Source organism: Hemiscyllium ocellatum, chromosome 2, assembly GCF_020745735.1.
Source record: "Hemiscyllium ocellatum isolate sHemOce1 chromosome 2, sHemOce1.pat.X.cur, whole genome shotgun sequence".
NCBI lineage: Eukaryota > Metazoa > Chordata > Chondrichthyes > Orectolobiformes > Hemiscylliidae > Hemiscyllium > Hemiscyllium ocellatum.
In genome coordinates, this window is record NC_083402.1 from 29,326,551 (window position 1) to 29,351,776 (window position 25,226).

Here is a 25,226-nt window from a genome sequence, read left to right on the forward strand (position 1 = left end):
CTCAGCAGGGGGATGAGGTGTAGTTCCAGTGCACAGGAGGATGAGAGTATGGAGGACAGGGACAGGATTTCAGGGTAACAGGAATGTGCTGGCAGACAGCAAGCTGGTTTGAAGTGTGTCTACTTCAATACCAGAAGTATCCGAAATAAGATAGGCGAGGTTGAAGCATGGAAGGTACTATCCACAACACTTCGATGTTATGGCCATTTCGGAGACTTGGATAGAACAGGGTGAGGAATGGATGTTGCAGGTTCCAGGGTTTAGGTCTTTCATTAGCAACAGGCAAGGTGATAAAAGAGGGGGAGATGTGACCTTGTTAGTCAAGGATAGTATAACGGCTTAAAGAACTTTTGACGAGGACTCATCCACTGAAGTATTATGGACTGAGGTTAGAAACAGGAGAGGAGAGATCACACTTCAAAGTTTGTGAGAAGATTTGTAGCTCAGGTGCTCATTGTTGTGGTTCTGTTCGCTGAGCTGGGAATTTGTGTGCAGACATTTCATCCCCTATCCAGGTGACATCCTCAGTGCTTGGGAGCCTCCTGTAAAGCACTTCTGTGATGTTTCCTCCGGCATTTACAGTGATTTGTATCTGCCGCTTCCAATTGTCAGTTCCAGCTGTCCGCTGCAGTGGCCGGTATATTGGGTCCAGGTCAATGCGTTTGTTGATAGAATCTGTGAATGAGTGCCATGCCTCTAGGAATTCCCTGGATGTTCTCTGTTTGGCTTGTCCTATAATAGTAGTGTTGTTCCAGTCGAACTCATGTTGCTTGTCATCTGCGTATGTGGCTACTAAGGATAGCTGGTCGTGTCATTTCGTGGCTAGTTGGTGTTCATGGATGTGGATCATTAGCTGTCTTCCTGTTTGTCCTATGTAGTGTTTTGTGATCATACTGCTGGGAGTTTTTTTATAGGCCTCCAGTGTTCTAGGGAGGTGGAAGGGAGGATTGGCAAAATTATTGTGGGTAGGAGTGAAAGGAATAGGGTAGTCATTATGGGGGACTTTAATTTCCCCAACATTGACTGGAAATGCTATAACTCCAGTACGCCAGATGGATCAGTTTTTGTCCAATGTGCACAGGAGGGTTTCCTGACACAGTACATCAAAGGGCCGATAAGAAGGGAGGCCACACTGGATCTGGTGCTTGGTAGTGAACCAGGCCAGGTATTTGATTTAGTTGTAGGTGAGCACTTTGGAGAGAGTGACAATAATTCAATTACGGTTAGTTTAGCGATGGAAAGGGATAGGCATATGCTACAGGTCAAGAATTATCGATGGGGCAAGAGCAATTATAATGTGATTGGGCAAGACCTAGGATGCATAGAATGGGGTAGCAAAATCCGGGGGATGCAGACAATGGGAATGTGGAGCTGGCTTAAGGAACAGATATTGGTGTCTTTGATAAGGTATGTCCCTGTCAGGCAGGGAGGAAGTGATAAGGTAAGGGAACTGTGGTTTACTACAGACGAGTTGTTAAGCAGAAGAAGGAGGAGGATTATGTGCTGATGAGGCAAGATGGTTCAGATGAGGCGATGGAGAGTTACAGATCAGCTAGGAAGGATTTAAAGAGAGAGTTAAGAGGAACAAAGAGAGGACACAAGCAGTGTTTAGCAAATAGAATAAAGGAGAATCCTAAAGCTTTCTATAGTTATGTGAGGAATAAAAAGAGGACTAGGGTATGAATAGGGCCAGTCAAAGACAGAAGTGGGAAGTTGAATGTGGATCCTGTGGAGATCAGAGAGGTGCTAAACAAACATTTCTCATCAGTTTTCACTCAGAAAGAGGAGAATATTGTAGAGGAGAAGAATGAGGTATGAGATATTAGACTAGAAAGGATCAAGGTTAGTTACGAGCAGGTGTTATCAATTCTAGAAGGAGTGAAAGTAGACAAGTGCCCAAGACTGGATGGAATTTATCCGATTATTCGCTTGGAAGCTGGGGAGGAGATAGGAAAGCCTTTGGCTTTGATATTTGAGACATCATTATCTATAGGTTTAGTACTAGAGGATTGCAAATGTTATCCCCTTGTTCAAGAAAGGCAGTAGAGATGATCTAGATAATCATAGACCGGTAAGCCTTACTTCTGTTTTAGGAAAGGTTTTGGAAAGGATTATAAGAGATGAGATTTATAATCATCCAGCAAGCAACAATTTGATTTCAGATAGTCAACATGGTTTTGTGAAGGGCAAGTCATGTCTCACAAACCTCATTGAGTTTTTTGAGAAGGTGACCAAGCATGTAGATGAGGGTAGGGCAGTTGATGTGGTATACATGGACTTCAGTAAAGCCTTTGATAAAGTTTCACATGGTAGAGTGTTGGAGAAAATGCAGAGGCATGGAATTGAGGGTGATTTAGCAGTTTGGATTAGAAACTGGCTTTCTGAAAAAAGGCAGCGAGTGGTGGTTGATGGAAAATATTCAGCCTGGAGTCCGGTTACTAGTGGTGTGCCACAAGGATCTGTTTTGGGATCACTGCTGTGTGTCATTTTTATAAATGATTTAGATGCATGCATAGGTGGATGAATTAGTAAATAGACAGGTCGGACAAGTCATGGGGACAGTACTGAGCTGGAAGTTTGAAACTAGGATGAGGTGGGGGAAGGGGAAATGAGGAAGCTGTTGAAGTCCACATTGATGCCCTGGGGTTGAAGTGTTCCGAGGCAGAAGATGAGGCGTTCTTCCTCCAGGCGTCTAGTGGTGAGGGAGCAGCGGTGAAGGAGGCCCAGGACTTCCATGTCCTCGGCAGAGTGGGAAGGGGAGTTGAAATGTTGGGCCACGGGGTGGTGTGGTTGATTGGTGTGTATGTCCCGGAGATGTTCCCTAAAGCGCTCTGCTACGTGGCATCCAGTCTCCCCAATGCAGAGGAGACCGTATTGGGAGCAACGGATACAATAAATGATATTGGTGGATGTGCAGGTAAAACTTTGATGGATGTGGAAGGCTCCTTTAGGGCCTTGGATGGAGGTGAGGGAGGAGATGTGGATGCAGGTTTTGCAATTCCTGCAGTGGCAGGGGAAGGTGCCAGGATGGGAGGGTGGGTTGTAGGGGGACGTGGACCTGACCAGGTAGTCACAGAGGGAATGTCTTTGCGGAAGGCGGAAAGGGGTGGGGAGGGAAATATATCCCTGGTGGTGGGGTCTGTTTGGAGGTGGCAGAAATGGTGGTGGATGATTTGGTATATGCAAAGGTTGGTAGGGTGGAAGGTGAGCACCAGGGGCGTTCTGTCCTTGTTACGGTTGGAGGGGTGGGGTCTGAGAGCGGAAGTGCGGGATGTGGACGAGATGCTTTGGAGGGCATCTTTAACCACATGGGAAGGGAAATTGCGGTCTCTAAAGAAGGAGACCATCTGGTGTGTTCTGTGGTGGATCCAGGTAAATTTAAGGTTAGGGTGGAATGTATTGGTGTAGTTGATGAATTGCTCAACCTCCTCGCGGGAGCACGAGGTGGCACCAATGCAGTCATCAATGTAGCGGAGGAAGAGGTGAGGAGTGGTGCCGGTGTAATTAGGGAAGATCAACTATTCTACGTAGCCAACAAAGAGACAGGCATAGCTAGGGCCCATACATGTGCCCATGGCTACCCCTTTGGTCTGGAGGAAGTGGGAGGATTCGAAGGAGAAATTGTTAAGGGTGAAGACCAGTTCAGCCAAACGAACGAGAGTGTCAGTGGAAGGGTACTGTTGGGGATGTCAGGAGAGGAAAACGCGGAGGGCTTGGAGGCCCTGGTTATGGCGGATAGAGGTGAATAGGGATTGGATATCCATGGTGAAGATGAAGTCTTGGGGGCTGGGGAAATGGAAGTCTTGGAGGAGGTGGAGGGCGTGGGTGGTGTCTCGAACGTATGTGGGGAGTTCCTGGACTAGGGGGGATAGAACAGTGTCGAGGGCGGTAGAAATGAGTTCAGTGGGGTAGGAGCATACTGAGACAATGGGTCGGCCAGGGTGGTCAGGCTTGTTGGTCTTGGGAAGGAGGTAGAACCAGGCAGTGCAGGGTTCTCGGACTATGAGGTTGGAAGCTGTGGATGGGAGATCTCCTGAGGTTCTGGATGGTCTGGGAGATGATGGTTTGGTGATGGGGTGTGGGGTCATGTTCGAGGGGGCAGTAGGAAGAGGTGTCCTCAAGCTGGCGTTTGGCTTCAGCGGTGTAGAGGTCAGTGCACCCCCTTTATCTGCTGGCTTGATGGTGAGGTTGGGATTGGAGGGCTGCACGTTGTGAGGGTGAGAGGTTAGAGTGGGGGAGGTGGGGTAGACAGGTTGAAGCGGTTAATGTCCCAGCAGCAGTTGGAAATGAAGAGGTCGAGGGCACATAATAGGCCAGCGTGGGGTGTCCAGGTGGATGGAGTGTGTTGGAGGTGGGCAAAGGGATCCTCAGACACTGCCTGAACTGCTGTGCTCTTCCAGCAACACTAATCCAGACTCTGGTTTCCAGCATCTGCAGTCATTGTTTTTACCAGGATGTTACCTAGTCTGGAGGGAAGGTCTTATGAAGAAAGGCTGACAGACTTGGGTCTGTTCTCATTGGAAAGGCAGCAGCTAAGGGGGGATTTGACAGAAACATGCAAGATGATCAGAGAATTAGACCGAGTAGACAGTGAAAGTCTTTTTCCTAGGATGATGATGATGATGATGATGATGATGATAGCTCGTACAAGAGGGCATAAATCTATCACCCCTCAATTTGTAGTTAAGACAAATGTCAGAGGCAGGTTCTTTCAATCAGAGTGGTAGGGGTGTGGAATGCCCTGCCTTCTAATGTAGTTAACTCAGCCACGTTAGGGAGATTTAAACAATCCTTGGATAAGCACATGGATGATGATGGGATAGTGTAGAGGGATGAGCTGAGAATAATTCACAGGTTGGTGCATAAGCGAGGGCCAAAGGGCCTGTTCTGTGCTGTATTGTTCTATGGTCTATGTTCTATGCATCTACTGCCCTTTCTAGATGGTAGCCATGATGTGGAGGTCCTGGGGTTGAACTGGGGTGGACAAAGTTAAAACAAAAATCACAACACTAGGTTACAATCCAACAATTATATTTGAAAGTACAAGCTTTCGGAACTCTGCTCCTGCGACAGGAAGCTAGTGGGGCAGGATCATAGGCCACAGAATTTATAGTAAAAGATCAAAGTGTCATACAATGTATTGAACAAACCTACATTGGTTTTAAGTATTTAATCACTTGAAACCTGCAACCCATTCTAATTTATTAAATTGTGAATCCTAGAACTATTTTGAGTCACATTGCCAAGATAACTTAAAGGTTTTATAAAAAAGCTCAGACAATGCCTTAAAAGGTATGAGGTTAGAATCTATCTGTATCCCAACCTTGAGTCAGACCAGTTCTATTTTCTGAAGTGTTATACCCGAAGAGTTGACTTCTCCAGCTTCTGATGCTGCCTGGCTTGCTGTGCTCTTCCAGCCTCCTGCCTGTCTGCTTTGGATCCCAGTTTCTTTTGTCTCTTATTTAGCAGCCTCCTGTGTGGCACTATGTCAATGGCTGGTTCGAGGTCCAAACAGGTCATGTGCACTGGCTCAGCTTGTCTAACTCCCTCATTAACTCCTGAGAGAATTCTAACAGATAGAAATGTTTATAAATGTTCATTTAAGGAAATCCAACTCATTGGGTAAAATTATGCATATTTATTAGTAGCTCAAGAATTTGGACATGACTGTTTCTAAGATTTGTTTTACAATGATTTTTCTTTTCTCAATCATCATTTTTCCTTTTCACCTGCAGACAAAAACTGTTGCCTAGAGCCTAATTTGTCCATCAGTATATTAGGAAAGTAGCTGATCATGTACGAACCTACAAAACAAATATATTCAACGTCAAACCAGACTGACTCAACACCCACAAACACATGAACTTTCCAAATGAACCATTTCAATAGCAGTCAGCAACCATTGCTGGTTTCCAGTCTTGGAATCCCTTGACCCCTCCATCCCCAAATATCTAGGCTGGTTGATGACACTAATTGTTGCCTTATCTTAGATCAGCTAAATCAGCATTTACCCAAAACTAGATCCCACAGCTTTGTATAATTCAAGTTACACTTTGGAAAGGAATTTTACCCACAAGGCCGTCTTCATAATGAGCTGCTCATGCTTGAATTGAAAGTTCTCTATAGCAACAGTTTTTTCTGTTGAACAGATTTCCCCAGAGACCTAAGATTGAGTCGGTTAGCTTTTTTGAATTAAAATGAATACATAGCTTGAAACAAGACTGCAGGTATAGGGTTGGATTTAGTCAACTCAATTAGCATCTTGTCAGCCAGTTGAGAACTGGGTCAGGTCATGCAAGACACTTGCCCTTGGACTGACGACCCCTGCTCCCACCTCCAACACACTTCATCCACCTGGTCACCCTGTGCTGGCCTGCTGCCCGCCCTTGATCTCTTATTTCAAACTGCCACTGTGACATCAAATGCCTCAACCTGTCCAACCGCCTCACCCACTCCAACCTCTCACCCTCACAACACGTAGGCCTCTGCTCCAACCCCAACCTCACCATCAAACCAGCAAACAAAGGGGGTGCAGTGGAAGTTTGGCACACTGACCTCTATACAGCTGAAGCCAGACACCAACTTGAAGACACCTCCTCCTACCGCCCCCTCGACCATGACCTCACATCCCATCACCAAACCATCATCTCCCAGACCATACAAAACCTCATCACTTCAGGGAATCGCCTTCCCACAGCGCCCAATCTCATAGTTCGGGAACCCCGCACCACCCAATTCTACCTCCTTCCCAAGATCCAGAAGCCTGACTACATCAGCTGACCTATCTCCTCAGCCTGGTCCTGCCCCACCAAACCCATCTCCACCTACCTCGATACTGTCCTATTCCCCCCAGTTCAGGAACTCCCTACATACGTTTGGGACACGACCCAAGCCCTCCAGCTCCTCCAAGACATCCATTTCTCTAGCCCCCAATGCCTCATCTTCACCAAGGACATCCCATTCCTCTACATCACCATCCACCATGACCACAGCCTCCAAGCCTTCATTTTTCTTCCTCTCCCCATATCCGCACCAGTACCCTTACACACACACACACACACACCTGAATTGGTCCTCACCCTCAACAATTTCCTCTTTCCAATCCTCCAGAAAAAAGGGGTAGCCATAGGCACCCACATGGCACCCAACTATGTCTGTCTCTTTGTCAGCTACGTAGAACAGTCCGTCTTCCGGAGTTACACCGGCACTACTCCCTACCTCTTCCTCCGCTACATGGATGACTGCATCGGCACCACCTCGTGCTCCCATAAGGAAGTTGAACATTTCGTCAACTTCACCAACACATTCCACCCTGACCTTAAATTCACCTGGATTATGTCTGACATCTCCCTCCCCTTCCTAGACCTTACCATTTCCATCTACGAGGACCGACAACACAATGTTTTTTTTTTAAACAAACCCAGACCTCCACAGCTACCTGGAATACATCTCCTCCCACCCTACCTCCTGCAAAAATGCTATCCCGTATTCACAATTCCTCCACCGCATCTGCTCCCAGGAGGACCAGTTCAACCATAGAACACACCAGATGGCCTCCTTTAAAGACCACAAGTTCCCCTTCCACATGATTAAAGATGCCCTCCAATGCATCTCATCCACGTCCTGCACCTCCACCCATGAACCCCATCCCTCCAACTGCAACAAGGACAGAATTCCCCTGGTCCTCACCTTCCATCCCACCAACCCCCACGTAAATCGTAGGTGGCAGAAATGTCAGTGGATGATAACAAATGGACCACACCCCCAGCGATATATTTCCCTCCCCATCCCATCCACCTTCCACAAAGATCATTCCCTCTGCAACTACCTGATCAGGTCCACGCCCCCCAACAACCCATTCTCCCCTCCTGGCACCTTCCCATGACACTGCAGGAATTGCAAAACCTGTGCCCACATCTCCACATTCAAAGTTTCACCTGCATTTCCAAACACATCATTTATTGTATTTGTTGCTCCAGATGCGGTCTCCTCTACACTGCAAGAAGGCATCCAGTCTCTTCAGAGTGCTTTAGAGAACATCTCTGGGACACCCACACCAATCAGCCCCCCCCCACCTCCCAACTCTCCCAAACATGCAGGTCCTGGGCCTCCTCTATCACCACCCGAAGCGGCAGGAAGAACGCCTTATTTTCCGCCTTGGGACCCTTCAACCCCAGGGTTGAAATGTGGACTTCACCAGTTTCCTTATTTCTCCTCCCCCCACCTTACCCCAGTTCCAAACTTCCAGCTCAGCACCACCCTCATGACCTGTCCAACCTGTCATTCGTCCTTCCCACCTATCCACTCCACCCTATCATCTTTACCCCCATCTCCATCCACCATTGCACTCTCAGCTACTTTCCCCAGCCCCACCCCCCTCCCATTTATCTCTCCATGCTGGAGGCTCCCTGCCTTCATTCCTGAAGAAGGGCTTTTGCCTGAAACATCCATTTTCCTGCTCCTCTGATGCTGCCTGACCTGCTGTGCTTTTCCAGCAACACATTCTCAACTGTGATCTCTAGCATCTACAGACCTCACCGTCTCCTCAGGGATAACATACTGCTTCTGTGGATCACACACATGTCCATACCACCCTCTGACTTCCTCAGTGCTAGATTTTTCTTCTGCTAAGATACTAACCATAGGGCTGCTCCAGCAGATTCAACTGCCCTGGTGACTGATGGGTTGTACTAAATCCAATCTTTGGTCTGCAAATATAGACTGATTTCTAGGTAAGAGGAGAAATATTATCTGTGGAAGCTAAAGTCCATGGTGAGTGGTAGAGGAGGCTAAAATAAACTGGATGTTTGCTTTAGCATAGTTTAGCAACATTATTCAAAGGAAAGAGTATATGAATGGGATACATTCTGATGTGTCTCTCTCTGAAAGATGTAAATTTGCTGCATTCTGTATACATGCCCACTTAACATACAAAATAGATGCTCATGAACTAACAGAAATAACAACAAGAACATTATACAAGATAGTCAAAGGCAAAATATATTAATGTAACTTCATCTGTCTGAGACTTGTATATAATAAACATCAAATGTCCATCATGTGAATTCAAAGTTGATCATATTTTAAATTATATGCAGGTGAATGGCAGCTTTACAAGGATAGTAACCCAGTAAAAGTGCAAATATTCAATTTGCTCTTGTATGAATTGAGATATTTTCCCTCCCCCCAACCTGCAACCCCCAAACTAACAAACTTTATACACGTTCCTGACCATCTACAAATAAAGAATTGCACTACCATCCTTAAGTGATGCCTACAGAGATATCAAAGCAAAATCAGCTCCAGTTCATCACCTATCCACACTCCTGTAGTGGATGTAAGGACAAAATAATAACAATTCCTGAGCCAAATATATTTACGATTCACAGACTAAACAAAGTATCCTATAATCTTTAAAGGGTGACTGGCAATTATGTAAAATGTATTTTGGAGTTTAATTGTTTAAAATTAAATTGGACAGTGAAGTTAGATTTTAGTACGATGGCTTGAAAACCTATTTAATATTTACATTGACAGATTGATAATGATACGTGCATTATTGCTAGGTAACCATTAACTGTCTTTATTATAGGAGATTTAGTTTAGAAACCACTTAAATCTAGAAATAACTGTGGATCAGTCATTTGACTATTTGATCTTTGCATTCCAGACACTTCTCTCAGTTCTAGCTTTTATCAAACTACAGCACACAATGCAGCAGTTCAAGATGTACCTCACCACCACCTTAGAGGGCAACAATGGACAGGCAGTAAATGCTAACCAGCCTTCCATCATCCCTCACCAATGTTAGACAGCAAGGTGGATTTTATGATCGTTTTCAGTCATATATTCAGGAGTTAGCTGCTGAAACACCAATTTCACAATTAATGGTTTGTTTGGAATGTGGCTAACAGCAGCCTCATCTTACAGATGGAGCTCCTCATCACCATCATGGCATTTCTGCCTGCAGTCAGCAACAAGTAGGTGTCAGTCTTATGAAACCTTTAATGGCTTCTAAAGAACTATCTTGCATATCAGGTAGGTAGGCAGGCAGGAGGCTGGAAGAACTCAGCAAGCCAGGCAGCATCAGGTGGGCAAGTTAACATTTCTAATGTACCCCTTCTTCAGGTGGCGTAAGGGAAGCTGCAGATAAAGGGATGGGGACAGGCATGGTGGTGAAGTGGGGATAGGTGGAAACAGATCAAGGGTACAAACTGGTTGGTTGATGGGAAGGATGAATCTGGTAGGTGGCTGAGATGAATGGACAGGAGAGAGAGGGGCTGGGAAGGAAAGGAGGTCATTTGAAACTGGAGAACTCAGTGTGCACTACTCTGGGCTGTAGGCTGCCCAGACAGATGAGGTGTTGGCCCTCCAATTTGCAGTTTGATTTGTTGTGACAAAGAAAGAGACCAAGGATGGTCATGTTGGAAAGGGAGTGAGAAGGGGAATTAAAATGGGCAGTGACTAGGAGGTCTAATCGGCTTCTGCAGACCCACCTGAGATGCTCAGTGAATTGTCCCCTTGGTTTTCATTTGGCCTCCCCGATGTAGAGAAGACCACATCGGGAGCAGCCAACACAGTAAACTAGGTTGGAAGAGAGGCAGGAGAACCTCTGTCTCACCTGGGACCGTTTAGGGCCCTGAATGGAGGTTGGATGGGAGCAGAGAGAGGTATAAAGCTAGGTTTTGCATCTTTTCTGATTGCAGGGAAGGTACCTGGGGGTTTGGGGATTGGTGAGTAGAGTGCCGCAAACCAAGGATTGGCAAAGGGAACAGACATTGCAGAAGGCAGGGGGAGTGGAAGATGTCCTTGGTGGTGGGGTCTCAGAGTTGGCAGAGGTTTTTGAGGATGATTCATTGTTTGCGAAGACTGGTGGGGTGGTAGGTGAGGACAAGGAGTCGTCGCTGTCTTTATTGCATGGGGGGGGGGGGGGTAGGAAATTTAGAGCAGTGGAATGGGAATAGAGGTGGTGCGGTGGAGGGGTGTCTGCATGATAGAGAAGGGGAAAGCAGATTCTTCAAAATAGGTGGATATCTGGGATGCTTGAGATTGTCACATTGCTCAGACAAGGAGACTTTCCAGAGGTGAAAGAATTAGGAGAAAGGGATGGAGTTCTTGCAGAATACTGGGTGGGCGGAGGTGTAGTCCAGGTAGTTGAGAGGGTCTGTGTTTATAGTAAATGCCCGTCTGGAGACTGCCGTCAGAGATGGAATCAAACAGGTCAAGAAAAAAGGGAGAGAGGTGCCCCAGACAAGCCAAGTGGATTTGAGGATAGGGTGGAAGTTGTGGGCGAAGTCGATGAACTGTCCCAGTTCAGCCCCAGTTTGTGCGCAGGACACTACACCAATGCAGTCATTGAAATAACAGTGGAAGAGTTGGGGCACAGTGCTACACAGTACCATACAAATTATAGTCCAGAATACTTTCCATAGCTAAATTGGCCGGCCAGCCACTTAAAGGACTCAGCATTTTTCCCAAAGACGACAAAAATCTGGAAAATTCCACTCACTAACAAATAAAAAAAACTTTACATAACTTTGCTATTAAAATGTATATTATCTGATAAATAGTTGATTTAAATATAAAGCAACTAAATTGAGACTTTTTCGGCATTAAAAAGATATAGAAATGCAGGTTACTGCACATTAAATGACACCCTGTACTAAGCATTGTCTGGAAAAGCACAGTAGTTAAGTGGATTATAATTTAAATGACAAGATTCATAATACAGCAACCAGCCTAATACAAAAAAAAATTCAGGTGTTATTGCATTTTCTTGTAATATTATAGTATCAATTTGTTTATTTCAGTCATGTAATGTACCTGAACAAGAAAAGGACACCATTCTTAGTAATTTTCAGCATCCATATAAATTTCAGAAAGGTGTAGGTATCAAATGAGTGTCCTGGCATTGAGGTTTTAACATTAAAAATTAAAGTTTCCATTATCAGCTAAAAATTATACACAGAGTTAGGCTCTAGATATTTCCAACATAGCAAAAATCAAAGTATGCATTATTTTAGCAGAACAATGCAGCCCTGTATAAATTTGCCATCCCAACTTAAGGAGTTTGTATTCAAGTTCATAACAATTATTGATAAGGCAGCAGTGGTCAAGCTCATCCATCCTCTCCAGGAAATACAGAAGAAAAAAAATGCACAGATCATCTTACAACCACAATAAAAAAAAACCCCACAGAAATCAAGAATCCTCTGTACTCAGAGTTTAAAGTTATCCTGGTCTCTTAATAAAGAATACGGGGAGAATTAAGATAGTGACAAAGGAAAATATTTAAAATATAACCCTAAAAATCTGTTTCCTAATTAAGAATTCAGTCTTACCCATTATGTGAAATGGGTAATTACACTCTGCAGAGTCATTTGATTAAACATCAAGTTCAAAAATGGCAATACAACCACGGAACTAGATCTGGTCTCTTTAAAATTGCATCTGAACTGATATTGCAGCAGCCCTTCAGTAGCACACCAAAATATCATCCTGTTTTAGGTACTCAGGTTTATACAGCCAAGCTACTGCTGACATGACTGAATTAATGTACAGCATTGGACATTTTAACACATTTGAAAGACAATAAAGCTAATTGTTTTTCAGCATCTACATTTAATCACTCACTGGGTTACTTTGTAATTATGAAAAAAATTATACTTGAACACAGATTTTCATACACAAAACAATGCAAGATCCTCAAACACGATTATGTCAAACAAAATAAAAACAAATTGCTGGAGAAACTCTGTAGATCTGGCAGCATTTGTGGGAAGAACGTCCACTAAGTTGCTGAATTTCTCCAGCATCACCAGTTCTTTGATGTTTTATTTATCGAAAGAAGCTCAGTCATTAAAACTTGCTAAATTGCTTTAACAATGAAATTCAAAAACCAACTGTCACTTTTCAAAATTTAACATTGTGAAGATATTGTATTCAACAGTTCAACTGAACAGACTTTAGAAATGTATTCATGCCGTCAAAATAACCAGCAAAAATTGTATGATTATGTTGATTAAAGTATTTATTGCTCTTCAGGCAAGTATTGGAAGCTGTAGGTCGCAGTTAATTCTGGAATAAATTGAAGAAATTGTTTAATTTCACGTTTCCAAAGGAGTCTTAACAACTAAAGTAAAGCTCTTTTGTTAGCATTGAAATAATGCAAGGAATTTGCTTTTTCTCATTGCAAGCCTCTGTACTTGTGCTGGACTCAAATTCAAGTGCCACTTTATGGTTGACTCTAGTGAGTATCTGCATGATCTCCAGTTCCTTGCCTTGCCTATCAAGTACATGGCATAACGACTGAATAAACCATGAACCATTGCCTGTATTTCGCCAAGAGTAATAGCCTGGAAAAGATAAAATAAAATATCACAAGTAAATATTTAAGATTTGCATTAAAAAACTTTTTAAAATCAAAATTTAATATCTATGTTAACAACATAAACTTGGAGTTTGTCATGTGATTATTCCAGCACCTCTAACACTTAGTATTTAAAATATCTTAACTCTCTTTCCCTTAAAATACTAGGTCTCTCATATTGTCAAATAGATGGCGGACTAAGATGGCAGTGGCTGAGGCCAAGTGGATGATAAAGGAGGAGGCATCCAGTGGTAGTGGCAGCAATGCCAGAATGAGGCAAATGCAGCTGCATCCTAGTGCAAGGTCAACTAGCAAGTGCCGGTGCCGGGGCTGAATTCCCTGACCCGCAGGCTGAGCTGAGGCTCCAGGTCTACAGCTAGACACAGGCACTTGAACAGGTGTTAGCATCAGCTGAACGGACAGCAGAGGACCATTTCAACCGAGGTCAGCGAGCATTGTCTGGCTGAAGGTCAGTCAGAACTCCAGATATATGGATCCAGCTCCGATGCAAAAATTGCAGAGTAGCAGTAGCAGATGCCGATAACGACACCCAGAACCCTTAGAGTCGCAAGCTGTGTCAAGCGGAGTAGCAGGAGAGGAAGGGGAGAAAAAGATAAACTCTAGTTTAGATAGAGAAAAAGAAAGAAAAGTAGACCAGGAGCAGGGAGGAGTGTGCAAGGGAGAGAAGAGGAGAGGGCCTCCCAATTCCTAGTCTCTCCTTGACTTCCCATCTCAGTCTGGGTATTCCCCACCAACCCCTCTCCCCACCACTGAAACCACACTTTAAAATCACACACACCTCCCTGTGTCTGCAGAGTGATGCATTGGCACATGACATCACCTGTAAAGTATACAGGGTGACACAATGTACAGTCGACAGTGCTTGGAATAGTGAAATCCTGAATGAGTGCACATGCCCCGTAGTGGAGTGTCGGCATACACTGCCTTATTAGAATCTATTAAGTATTAATGTGTGGTATTTGGAAAGTTAAAATGAAAGCCATCAGTCAACATGATTTTACGAAGAGCAAATTGCAAATGACTAATTTGCTATAGTTCTTTGAAGGTGCAACAAGCAAAGTGGAAAATGGGGATCCTGTAGATGCAGCACATCCAGACTTCCAGAGGGCATCTGATTAGGTTATGCACTAAAACATACATATACAGGATCACACAAAATTATTGATAGTTTATTAGCTTTGATAGAGATTGGCTTACCAACAGAAAGCAGTCATAGAGTCATGCCACAGGGTTCAGTCCTCAGGTCCCAATGATGTACAATCTAAATTAATGACTTAGATACAGGGATAGAAGGTACCATAGCCAAATTTGCGAATGACAGAAAAATAGATAGAAGAGTAAGATGTGATAAATGAATAGGGACAGATTAGATGAATGGGCCAAAACTTTGGCAGATAGAGTTTAACATGGACAAACCAGAGGTTATAATTTTGAGAAAAATAGAAAAGCAACTATCTAAATGGAGAGAAACATCAGTGATTTGGGTTTCCTTATGCTTGAAAGCTAGTATGCAATTACTAGTATACAATTAATGCAAATGGAATCTTGGCATTTATTGCTTAAGGGATAGAGTATAAAAGTCAGGAAATATTGCTGCAACTGTATAAGGCATTAATGAGATTACATTTGAAGCATTGCTTCCAATTTTGGTCCCCTTATCTGAGGAGGAATGTAGCTGCATTGGAGACAGTTCAGAGGAGGTTCACTAGATTGATTATGAGATGAAGGTCTGTCTTTTAAGAGAGATTGAGCAGTTTAACCCGAAGAATAATGAGGAGATTTAATTGAGGTCTACAAGATGCTAAAGAGGACTGACAAAGTAGATGTATAGAGGATGTTTCCTCTTGCGGGAAAGTCTAGAATGAAAGGTCATAAGTTTATGACAAGATGAGAAATTTCTCCTCTCAAAGGGTCATGAATCTGTGGAACTCATGACCCTGGACTGCAGTGGATGCTGGCAAAGTGAATAAATTTGAGGAGAAGACAGATAGGGTTTTTAAAATCAGTAGCGGGTTAAAGGGTAATGGAAAGTGAAGTTCAGGTCAAGCTGAAATCAGTTATAGTTGTATTAAATGGCAGAGGAGACGCGAGAGGCTGAATTGCTGCTCATAGTTCTCACGTAGCTGTTATGATGAAGGCTCATGACATATTGTCGAAAAATTTGGCTCCTAAAAGGAACATACCCATGTATAGCTTCAAAATTGATTTGTATTTCTATATTGTGCAAATTAAGAATGATATGTTATTAATTTACTGAGATTAGAAAGTGATAAAGATTACCCAAAATTTTGTACACGTACATTGAAATTAGGTTTTTAAAGAAACCTGCAAGTCTCACTCTTAGCATTTTTGCAAACTATCAAATCTTCCTCCAACAATCAAAGCTTACATAGGAATAGTCTCCAGTGAACGTAGATTGTTCTTGATCATTTTACATTCAATTGACCACCTAGCAGAAGCATGGACGATTAGTTTCAATACCAGAATAATGCTTTTTCACTCACCAGGTGCTGTAGAATAAGCATACAGGAAGTCAGCCTCTATAGGTATTTTTTTCAGGGAAGTACTCTTTTCATCTACAACACTGTCAGTCTCAACACCTCCATCAAATTCATTTCCTCGACAAGCCTAAAATTTAGAACAGAAAAAGCACAACAAAACAACTTAAACATGACATTAAAATCAGTTCAGGAAACAAATAGCTTGCTGCATTTTGATAACATTTTCCACAGTTCACTTGCGCATCAACTTGAAACCCACTTTATGCTAAAGTGTTGAATTCTGCTGAAAGAGGTTTACTGATTATTCCTTGCTTAAAAGTCTAGGCAGATTTTTAAACAATTAAGTCTCTAATTGTGCCTCATCTGCCCTCACTCAACATCCACTTTTCAGCAATATTCACAGTGATGAACAGACTTGCAATTCTAGTATTTGGGAACCTTAATGCAATTGCAGAATTTAATTGAGAGGGTGGTGCTGGAAAAGCACAGCAGGTCAGGCAGCATCCAAATAGGAGAATTGACATCACAGGCGTAAGCCCTTCATCAGGAATGGGAAATCAGGAATTTAGTTTGACAGCTTCACGTTGTAATGCGTTATACCAAGCACGCTTGACAAAATAAAATTTACTTTATCACACCAACTGAATATTTTCAGGATGTTTTAATGCATTTTTTTCATTAGTATTGACTTGTCTCAGAATCAGAAGACATTGGACTCCAGCCTCATTATGGAGGGGGTACATTGACAGATTTTCAAATGACATGATAAACCAAAGCATGCTTAGAAAAATAAAGCATCAATTCATTTCAGTGTGCATAAATTAGATGCTGAATTTGACCACTTAACTGATCCATGCTACAAATTTTAAACAGCTGACTATAAATTTCACAAGAATATTTTGAAAATGACAGCACAACATTGATGCATGCTATATCTCCCATCCTACAGCAATGGAAAAAGACAATTTTCCAGAAAAACTAAACGTATTAAATCTAGCAGATTTGTTATGTAATAATACACAAAGCTTCAAAACAGCATTGTTTCATTAAGAATCCCCAAGGAAATATACAGATCTGTACCCAAGACTGAACCTCAATTAGATTCAGTGAAAGATTGTTTACCAACATCTCAGTGGAATAAATCATCAAATGTAAGATTCTGTGGAATCAAACGTGTCTACACCAGAGACTTGTTAAATCAATAGACAGACGGCAATAACAGATTTCAATATCCAGCCTTACCTCATATCACCCAATACCTTTAGGGCAACAAAAGTCCAATCTCAGATTTTGTATTTAAAATTGATTTAGTATAAAGTGTCATTTACAGAAGAAAATCCCAACTTCTATCACCTTTGCTGTGTCAAAGTGATTCCTAATTTCACTCCAGACAGATTTAGTTTTAAATTTAAAAATTAAACTCTGCCAGGACATTTAAAGCAGCAGAAATAAAGTGAATAAACAGAGTAAACAGAAATTAATATATTGAAAACTTAATTGCAGTTAATATAACCTCACTTTCATGCAACCTTGTCTTGTAACATCATTGGGAATCTATATAATATCCTAGTAAATACATGCAGTACTTCCACTTAGACCAACATATCCTAAGATGTGGTCTAACCAGGGCTTTGTCAGAGTGGCACCATGGCCCCTAGCCTGAAACATGCTCTTAAAAGTCAAGATTGGATGACCTCATTATTTGCCTATATCAATATCTATCCAACTATTTTAAGCATTCACTTAATTCATTGTAATTGCATGCTTTCATCACTACACACATGACAAATGTATCCAACATCAAAAAACTTGCATACATAGTTATCTATCCCCTTATCTAATTAATACACAAATTGTGAAAGGCCAAACAAAGATATATGTTAGAAAGGTTGGCTCAATGTACTCCACTGTTTCTTTAATTTCCTCAGCTGGTCAGTAATTTACCTTCACTTCCATAAGCCTCAACTTTGACTTTCTGAGCCCCAAGTGCTTTAGACGTCTGCAGAAACAATATATGTGCTATATATACAGATAGGCGCTACAATCAATTTTTTGAACAGGTCACCAGTCATATTATTGTGACCATCTTCACTAAAAAGACTAATAATGAATGTTAAATAGCAACATGCAACCAAAAGTTCTTTATCTTCGATCCTCAGCAATAATTCAAATAATTTACAGCGGAATTTAAACAAAAAAAAAAATAGGGCAAACTCCCAGATCTTAGTGGATAAACCCAAGTTAGCTGATAAATAAAATCAGGAGCCAACCAGGCATTCAGTACAGGGTTTACAGCAACCAGAATGTCATTCATTCCTGCCAGCTTCTGCCAACTGAATGATGCAGTTCTGAAAGAAAACACTCGCTCACAATTCCCAGAGATGCAACCAAGTAAGCTAGTGGATCAAGATTCCTTCAACTATAAACCTAAAACCAACATGTGGAACATTCAACTAAATGCACAAATGGAACCAATTCAATGGTATTAATGTGGTAATTGTTCCCAGGAAGACTTGCTGCAAAGTAAATCCCAGGCCAGTGAATCTAATAACAGAAAGTTAGGTCTAATTTATTATTGGGAGGTGAATACGAATAATATCCTTGGCAAATCAATGGTACCTTCAATAGAACAATACTGAAGAAACTCAGTAGGTCTGGCAACAACTGTGGATAGAAAAAGAAAGTTGATGCTTTGAGTTGTTTATGACTTTTCTTTGGAACCAGTGGTACCTTCTGCTAGACGAAACAGGTTATACTCCTTTTCTTATGCATGTGCTAATTGTCCAAGAAAAGATGTACTGTCAACTCAATTCTGGTGTTCAGGAAAATTTAACAAAAGATGCCAGGCAACTCATGAATTTATGCTTAAACTCAACAATGACTGTAATTCAAAAAGTACCCTGAATGTCACTTTTAAATCATTTAACAGCTCAATGTTGAAAGACTACAGAAATGGCAAGATAGCAATGAAAATTTATAAACAACACTTTTGGAAAATAAAGAAATGAATTAACCTGTACAATGGAATGCAAATACCAAAGTTGGGCCAAACGTGAGCTATAAGGGCACCACTAATGTTTGATGCAGAGTACTGAAAGATCTACTAGTCAAAGAGACACTATAAATCGATGTACAAGCACATTAAAAGTTGTTGATGACAGTTATTTGTAATCAACCTGTTCAGACATGTTATGACAGATCACTAGGTCAGGTGAATCTGGACCCTTTGCCCAGAGATAAAGGCTCTTGTGCAGTTACAGTGTCCCCGATGAACAATTTGGTAAGTTAGAAATCTCAGCTACATTGCAGCTTGATATGGTACTTCCTCAGAGGGAACTAGGTGCATACTACCCTCTGGGGCCAAGTTTGAGCATCTCCTCATAGCTATCATAGAAAATACATGCAGACAACTATAATCAAGTTTTAAAGCATAAACAAGTTACACCTAATACTCTGTGTAGAATCAGGGAATGGATCCTGCAGATAACAAAATTAAAGGTAGTGCTAGAATGGGAATCCCCTATCCAATGGATCCAGAGGTACTGTGCAATCTGTTAGGACTTGTCAATTAGGAAAACAAAAGATAATGTCTGACCGACCTCATGAGTACACAGATCCATGGACAGCAGATCCACATATGACGAGGATCACACGTACATATTTTAATTCTTACCTGTATAAAGAACAGCTTTGGTTTGCCAACCAAAGATCTGCATCGATCTCCTCGAAAGATACTGGTGAATTTTTTAATTTCTTCAGCACCATCTGTTCCATACAGTAACCCTTCCTCTCCATGGCTAAGGAAAATACAAACAAATGAAGCCATTTGGCTGTGATCTCTCTCGGCAGCTAGCAAAAAAAAGGAATAAAGAATTTAAATGCAAAATAGCATCTTGATACCAGCTTCATATAGAGGTTTAAATGTGAAGTCAATTTCATAAGAACTAACACTTTTATTTAGAACAATCCAACTATTTCACCATTAAAATTGCAACATCCTCATGATTTGCAGTAATACTGCTAATCCATCACTGTTACTAGGTCAAAAATCTATAATTCACCTTTTATCAGTACTCGAGGTGTATTTACATCAAATGCACTGAAATGGTTTAAAAGTGACACCATGTTCATGAAGGCAATTAGGAACGGGCAATAAACACTGACCAATAATACTCATACCCGTGAACAAATTTAAGCTTACTTCTTTAAAATGTTGAATGCCTCTATTAGCCTTTACATTGAGAAAAAGAATTAAAGGAAAAATAATTAAAAATAATTTTATATTTAAATAAAAAAAATACGTGGTGCCTATTTTCCTTTTCATTTTTCTTAATTTGTGGCTATTTCAAATTGATAACTCTTTCCAACTCACTGCCCAACCAGATATCATTTACATCTATCAAAAATACTTTGTAATTTTGAAAACTACATTAAAATCTCTTCACTGCTCTGTTTCAATAGCCTCAGCATACCATCGTGATTAAAATAATGTTTCCTCTGACTACAGCTTGATGAATTGAAAGTTATCAAGCATATTGATCAAACTGTATCTAGGTTAATTTTTGCAGATTGTTTATAAAGTAATAGACTTTTGAAGTTTAATCAACATATGTTCCTGTATTTTTTAACAAACACTTACCTCTGTGCAATATTTCAAACATTTCATTGCATGTTTTATCATTATAAACCATAATGTCGTAGCCCAGATTTTTGAATGTCTTGTTCAGTTTAGCCGCATCTTCATCCGTACCAGTACGTTTATTCATGCCTACAAAACAATGGAAGGTTATTAATAAAAAAAAACCAATTATCAATTTTTCTTCCAGCCATTAATTGAACAATGGCTCCCAGTTCTAAAACTGACAATTGATAGCCTCATAAATAATGGTCATTTGCCCATAACATAAAAGGTCACTAAAGATCATGAACAAACAGCACAGCTAAGGTGCTCCTATTACATAACATTTAATCAGATAGGGATCTGAAACAGGAAGCCTACTTAGATTTACTAAATCACACAGGTAAATTATACTGATCTTGCCCTAGACTCCACTGCAACCCAGTTAATCCCAAGCATCTTCTGCCTGTCACTTGTCATAATACTATGCAAAGTTTATGTCAAGTTAGTTGCAAGCTTTCATAAACTACTATAAATGCATGACTATTTTGTTGTGCTGGAGATCAAAGACCTATAAAATATTAGTCTATAATGTTCACACAGATACGTGTCTAGATACAAGCATTTCAGACAGAGCAATGTGTCATCTCCCAAGGGTAGCCAAAGTTGATAAACTAACACACTGGCTTTGAATCAAGCACAGCGTAAATTCTGTTCTACACAAAACACAAATTGTTATAGAAGTTTTCTGTCCCAACCAATGTTAGTGCTCATTTTCTATAAAAGCATATGTAAAAGAAAGGCAAAAAAAAAAATTACCTGTCACAGGATGGAAATTCTTATTGTTGAAAATAAGACACATGCCAATTTGCTTGTAGTTCATGTTATATTTTATACACTGGTCAGGTACCGCATCCACTGCAAGAGTATCACCAGCCAGTTGTTTTTGGCTTCTGAGAAACAAATCAGTTTTAGCATATAATAAAATTTGACAAACATTTGACCAAAACACATCTTTGCAATTTCAAAACAGGAAAAAAAACAAAACAAAGCATATTCAATTTCAACTTAAATCATAGATGAGTGTTCTCTTTTTGGATGTTCTTGTTCTGGTTCTGGTCTTAGTAGAAAGACGTTGGAGAAGACAGTTTAGGTGATAGATAAGAGTTGGGTGTGAAAAATATTTACAAAATATTGCCCAAAAGTAGTCGAACAGTACAATGCTGTTCCTACTTTAAATTCTCCTAAAGGAAAACAGATTTAGATTTCATATTGAAACTTTCATTTCCCAAATTCTTGAGACATCTTTTTCTTTTGACATTGTTCATCTGCTCTGTTGGCTGTCTACAACATTTCGCATCTTCTCTCTAGTAGATATTACAGAAGGCAATGCTCCCAATATTCGAAACTGAAAAACTAATTCTTCTTTTCTCTCCACAGTTGCAACCTGACCTGATTAGACCTTCCACTTTTTGCTGTTTTGATTCAATTTTGACGTAATGCTTTGAAATGACTTAGTAGGGCTCGGACTTGGTTGCACCAGCTCCAGCAATCCTGAGTGAGCTTCTACCAGGAATCAAAGTCAATATCAATTTTCCTAAGAAACAACTTCAGAGTGTGTTTGTAGCACTTTCTTTGATTGCCATGATAACACACGCTAGATGAAGCTCTTCATTGAAGATCCATTTTGTAAAAGTATGCCAGATGTTTAGGCTTTATAGACCAACTCAGTATGATACTGATGCTTGGTACATCAACTGAGCAAACACCTCAAGTGCCTGGCATTGCATTCTACTATTTTGGTCTTCCAAGGGCAGTTTAAGTGCAAGTGCTCGAGCTTCCCAGATGTTGTCGTACATAAGACGTTGACTGTATCACAGAGTCAGCAGGACTATCACAATATAGAGGTCCTGTTTAGTAGACAAATCTAATGCTCTTAATTCTCAGATTAATATTTAAAGTTTGAAGACTATATATACTTTTGCAATTCTTGCGTGCATCTCTTCATCAATATAGACAATGAGATTGAGCAGTGTAAGCCTATACTCACTAGATTTTAAGAGAATGAGGAATCTACTGAGGTATACAAGATACTGAAGGGTATTGGTAAAATAGATGGAGAGTGGATGCTTCCTCTTGTGGGGCAATTTTGATCTAGGTTTCAGGCTGCTTTTGTAAAAGAGATGAGGAAGAATTACTTCTCTTAAATGTCTGTGAATCAGTAGAATTCACTACCCTAGACTAGATAAATTTGAGAAGTTAAGATTTAAATTAGTGATGGGTTAAAGGGTTATGGGGACAAGGCTGCAAAGTAGAGTTGAGGCCAAGATCAATTATGATCGCATTAAATGGTGGAGCAAGCTCAAGGGGCTGAATTGCCCATTATTCATTAGGTTTTTAAGAACTAATGCAAGGAGCGTGGGTACTGAGAAATAAGTGAACTTCATGTCGACAGGTTCTGGCCATAGATTGAAACGTTAGTTTTTCAGAAGGCAGATCAGAGCTTCAGTTTTTAAGTTGATCATAAAGCTGAAATTGTCACGTGTTGGAAATCAGAGCCATGGTGCATGTTATTTCAACCTTCTAAATCTAGACTCCTTTGTGGTTTGTCTCCTTATTTGAGGAAACAACATTAAAAGCAGCTCAAAGAAAGTTCACTCAACTGATTCCTAGGATAAGGGGGCTAATTTATGGAGGAAGGGCTGATCATGTTGGGCCTGCAATCATTGGAGTTCAGAAGAGGTGAGGTGATCTTTATGAAAAATCTAAAAGCCTGAGGACGAATGTTGAAAAGACTTTTCTCCTCATGGGAGAATTAGGAAATGGTTTTAAAATAAGGGGCCTCCTATTTGAGACAGATGAGATTTCTTAAGCTGAGGGTCATGAATGTGTGGAATTCTTTCTTCCCCAAACAGAGGGGACAGGGTCAAAGTTGTACAGCACTGAAAAATATCCCTTCGCCTAACTTGTCCATGCCAACCAAATATCCTAAACTGAACTAGATGCACATGCCTGCACATAGCCCATATTCCTCTAAACTTTCCCTATTCACATACATGCCTTTTAAGTGTTGTAATTGTACACACCCCTACCACTTCCTCTGGCAGCTTGTTCCATAAACACTAACCTCTGAAGTAGTTGCCCCTCCAGTCCCTTTTAAATCTTTCCCCTCTCACCTTAAACTTATGCCTTCTAGTTTTAAACTCCTCTTCCCTTAGAAAAAGACCTAGGCTATGCACCTTATCTATACTCTATGATTTTATAAACCTCTGGAAGGTCATCCCTCATCCTCTGATGCTCCGGGGTAAAAAAAACAGCCTATCCAGACTCTACTTCTAACTCAAAACTTCCAAGACCTGGAAATATCCTTGTAAATGATTTTTTGCGCCCGTTCCGGTTTAACAATATTCTTCATTTAGCAAGGTGACCAGAATTGTACGCAGTATTCTGAAAGTGGTCTCATCGAAGTCTTGTACAACCGCAACACGACATCCCAACTTAATGCACTGACCAATGAAGATAAGTTTGCCAAACACGTTCTTCATCACCATATCTGTGATGCCACTTTCAGGGAACTGTGAACTTGCACCCCAAAGTCCCGCTGTTCAACAAAACTCTCCAAAGCCCTACCATTAACTGTTAGTTAACATTTAAAGAACAGTCCTTTAAAATATGACATGAAGTAGGCAATGTTTAAAACTGGAGTAAAATTCCATTGGGTGCTCTTTAGCAAAGAAAAAAAACAGGATACCTGTACTCACTAAAGGTAGAAACAGTCCAATCTGGACTTTCAACTGCTAAATTCCTCCACTGGAAAATTAAATAACTGATAATATTAGTTTAAATATATATAGGAAAATATTCTACAGTAATACCAGAGTAACCAGTCTCTATGGGTGGAAAGAGTTGGATGGTGCAACTTGATGCACAAGACTACCTGCACTGATTGACATTTGCCACTAGATGGAAGCAAGGACCTCAGTTCAACAACCACCCAATGAAGGAACAGCGCTCCGAAAGCTAATGCTTCCAAATAAATCAGCTGGACTAGACGTAGAGCCTAACAACTAAGAACATCAGGTGGGAGAGGAAATACAACCAAACAGATGTGGAGTAAAACTTCTTAATTACTTGAAACACAAAAAAGGTGCAGTTGTAGCATGTATAAGAACACCCAGATCCCCTGTGCTACACCTTTTGAGTCTCCCTCCATTTAATTAATATTCTACTTTTTGATTCTTCCTACAAAGTGCATGGTCTCACATGTTCATACATTAAACTCCATTCGACAAGTTTTTGCCCATTCACTTAGTATCCCACTATAAATTCTTTTATGTCCTCTCCAGCTGTATCAGCAAATATAGATATATTACACTCTTCTCCCTTCTCCAAGTACCAGTATAGATCATAAACAGTCCAGACTCTAGGACTGGGACTTGTGAGCACTCCACTAGGAATGTCTTTCCAACCTGAAAAAGAATTATTAATTTTGACTATCTTCAGGCGTTAGGCTAACTGGCCTAATGTTTCCTGCTTTGTCTCTCTCCCTTCTTGAACAAGGGTGTCACATTTAAAGTTTTGTAACCTGTTGCAGGTCACCTGGAAACCAATGAGCTCTAGAATAGATATTTAACCAATCTGTGCAGCGATTTTATGACATACTTATGGAACAGGTCGGAATTGAACTTCAATTTTCCGAATTAAGGACACTATCAAA

At 41.0% G+C, this 25,226-nt stretch overlaps 1 protein-coding gene across 2 annotated transcripts in view; it reads right to left on the reverse strand.

Annotated features, from left to right (window-relative positions):
• Positions 1–11,771: 11,771 nt before the first annotated feature.
• The window catches only part of casp3b (caspase 3, apoptosis-related cysteine peptidase b), a 39,733-nt gene continuing 26,278 nt past the window's right edge, over positions 11,772–25,226 (reverse strand). For both annotated transcript variants that reach the window (XM_060835236.1, XM_060835228.1), the window contains exons 3-7: positions 21,329–21,462; positions 20,531–20,659; positions 19,565–19,740; positions 15,895–16,018; positions 11,772–13,355 (exon numbers count right to left, since the gene is read on the reverse strand). In XM_060835236.1, coding sequence (XP_060691219.1) covers positions 13,126–13,355; positions 15,895–16,018; positions 19,565–19,740; positions 20,531–20,659; positions 21,329–21,462 — 793 coding nt within the window. In that variant the 3' untranslated portion in view covers positions 11,772–13,125. The remainder of the gene's footprint in view (positions 13,356–15,894; positions 16,019–19,564; positions 19,741–20,530; positions 20,660–21,328; positions 21,463–25,226) is intronic.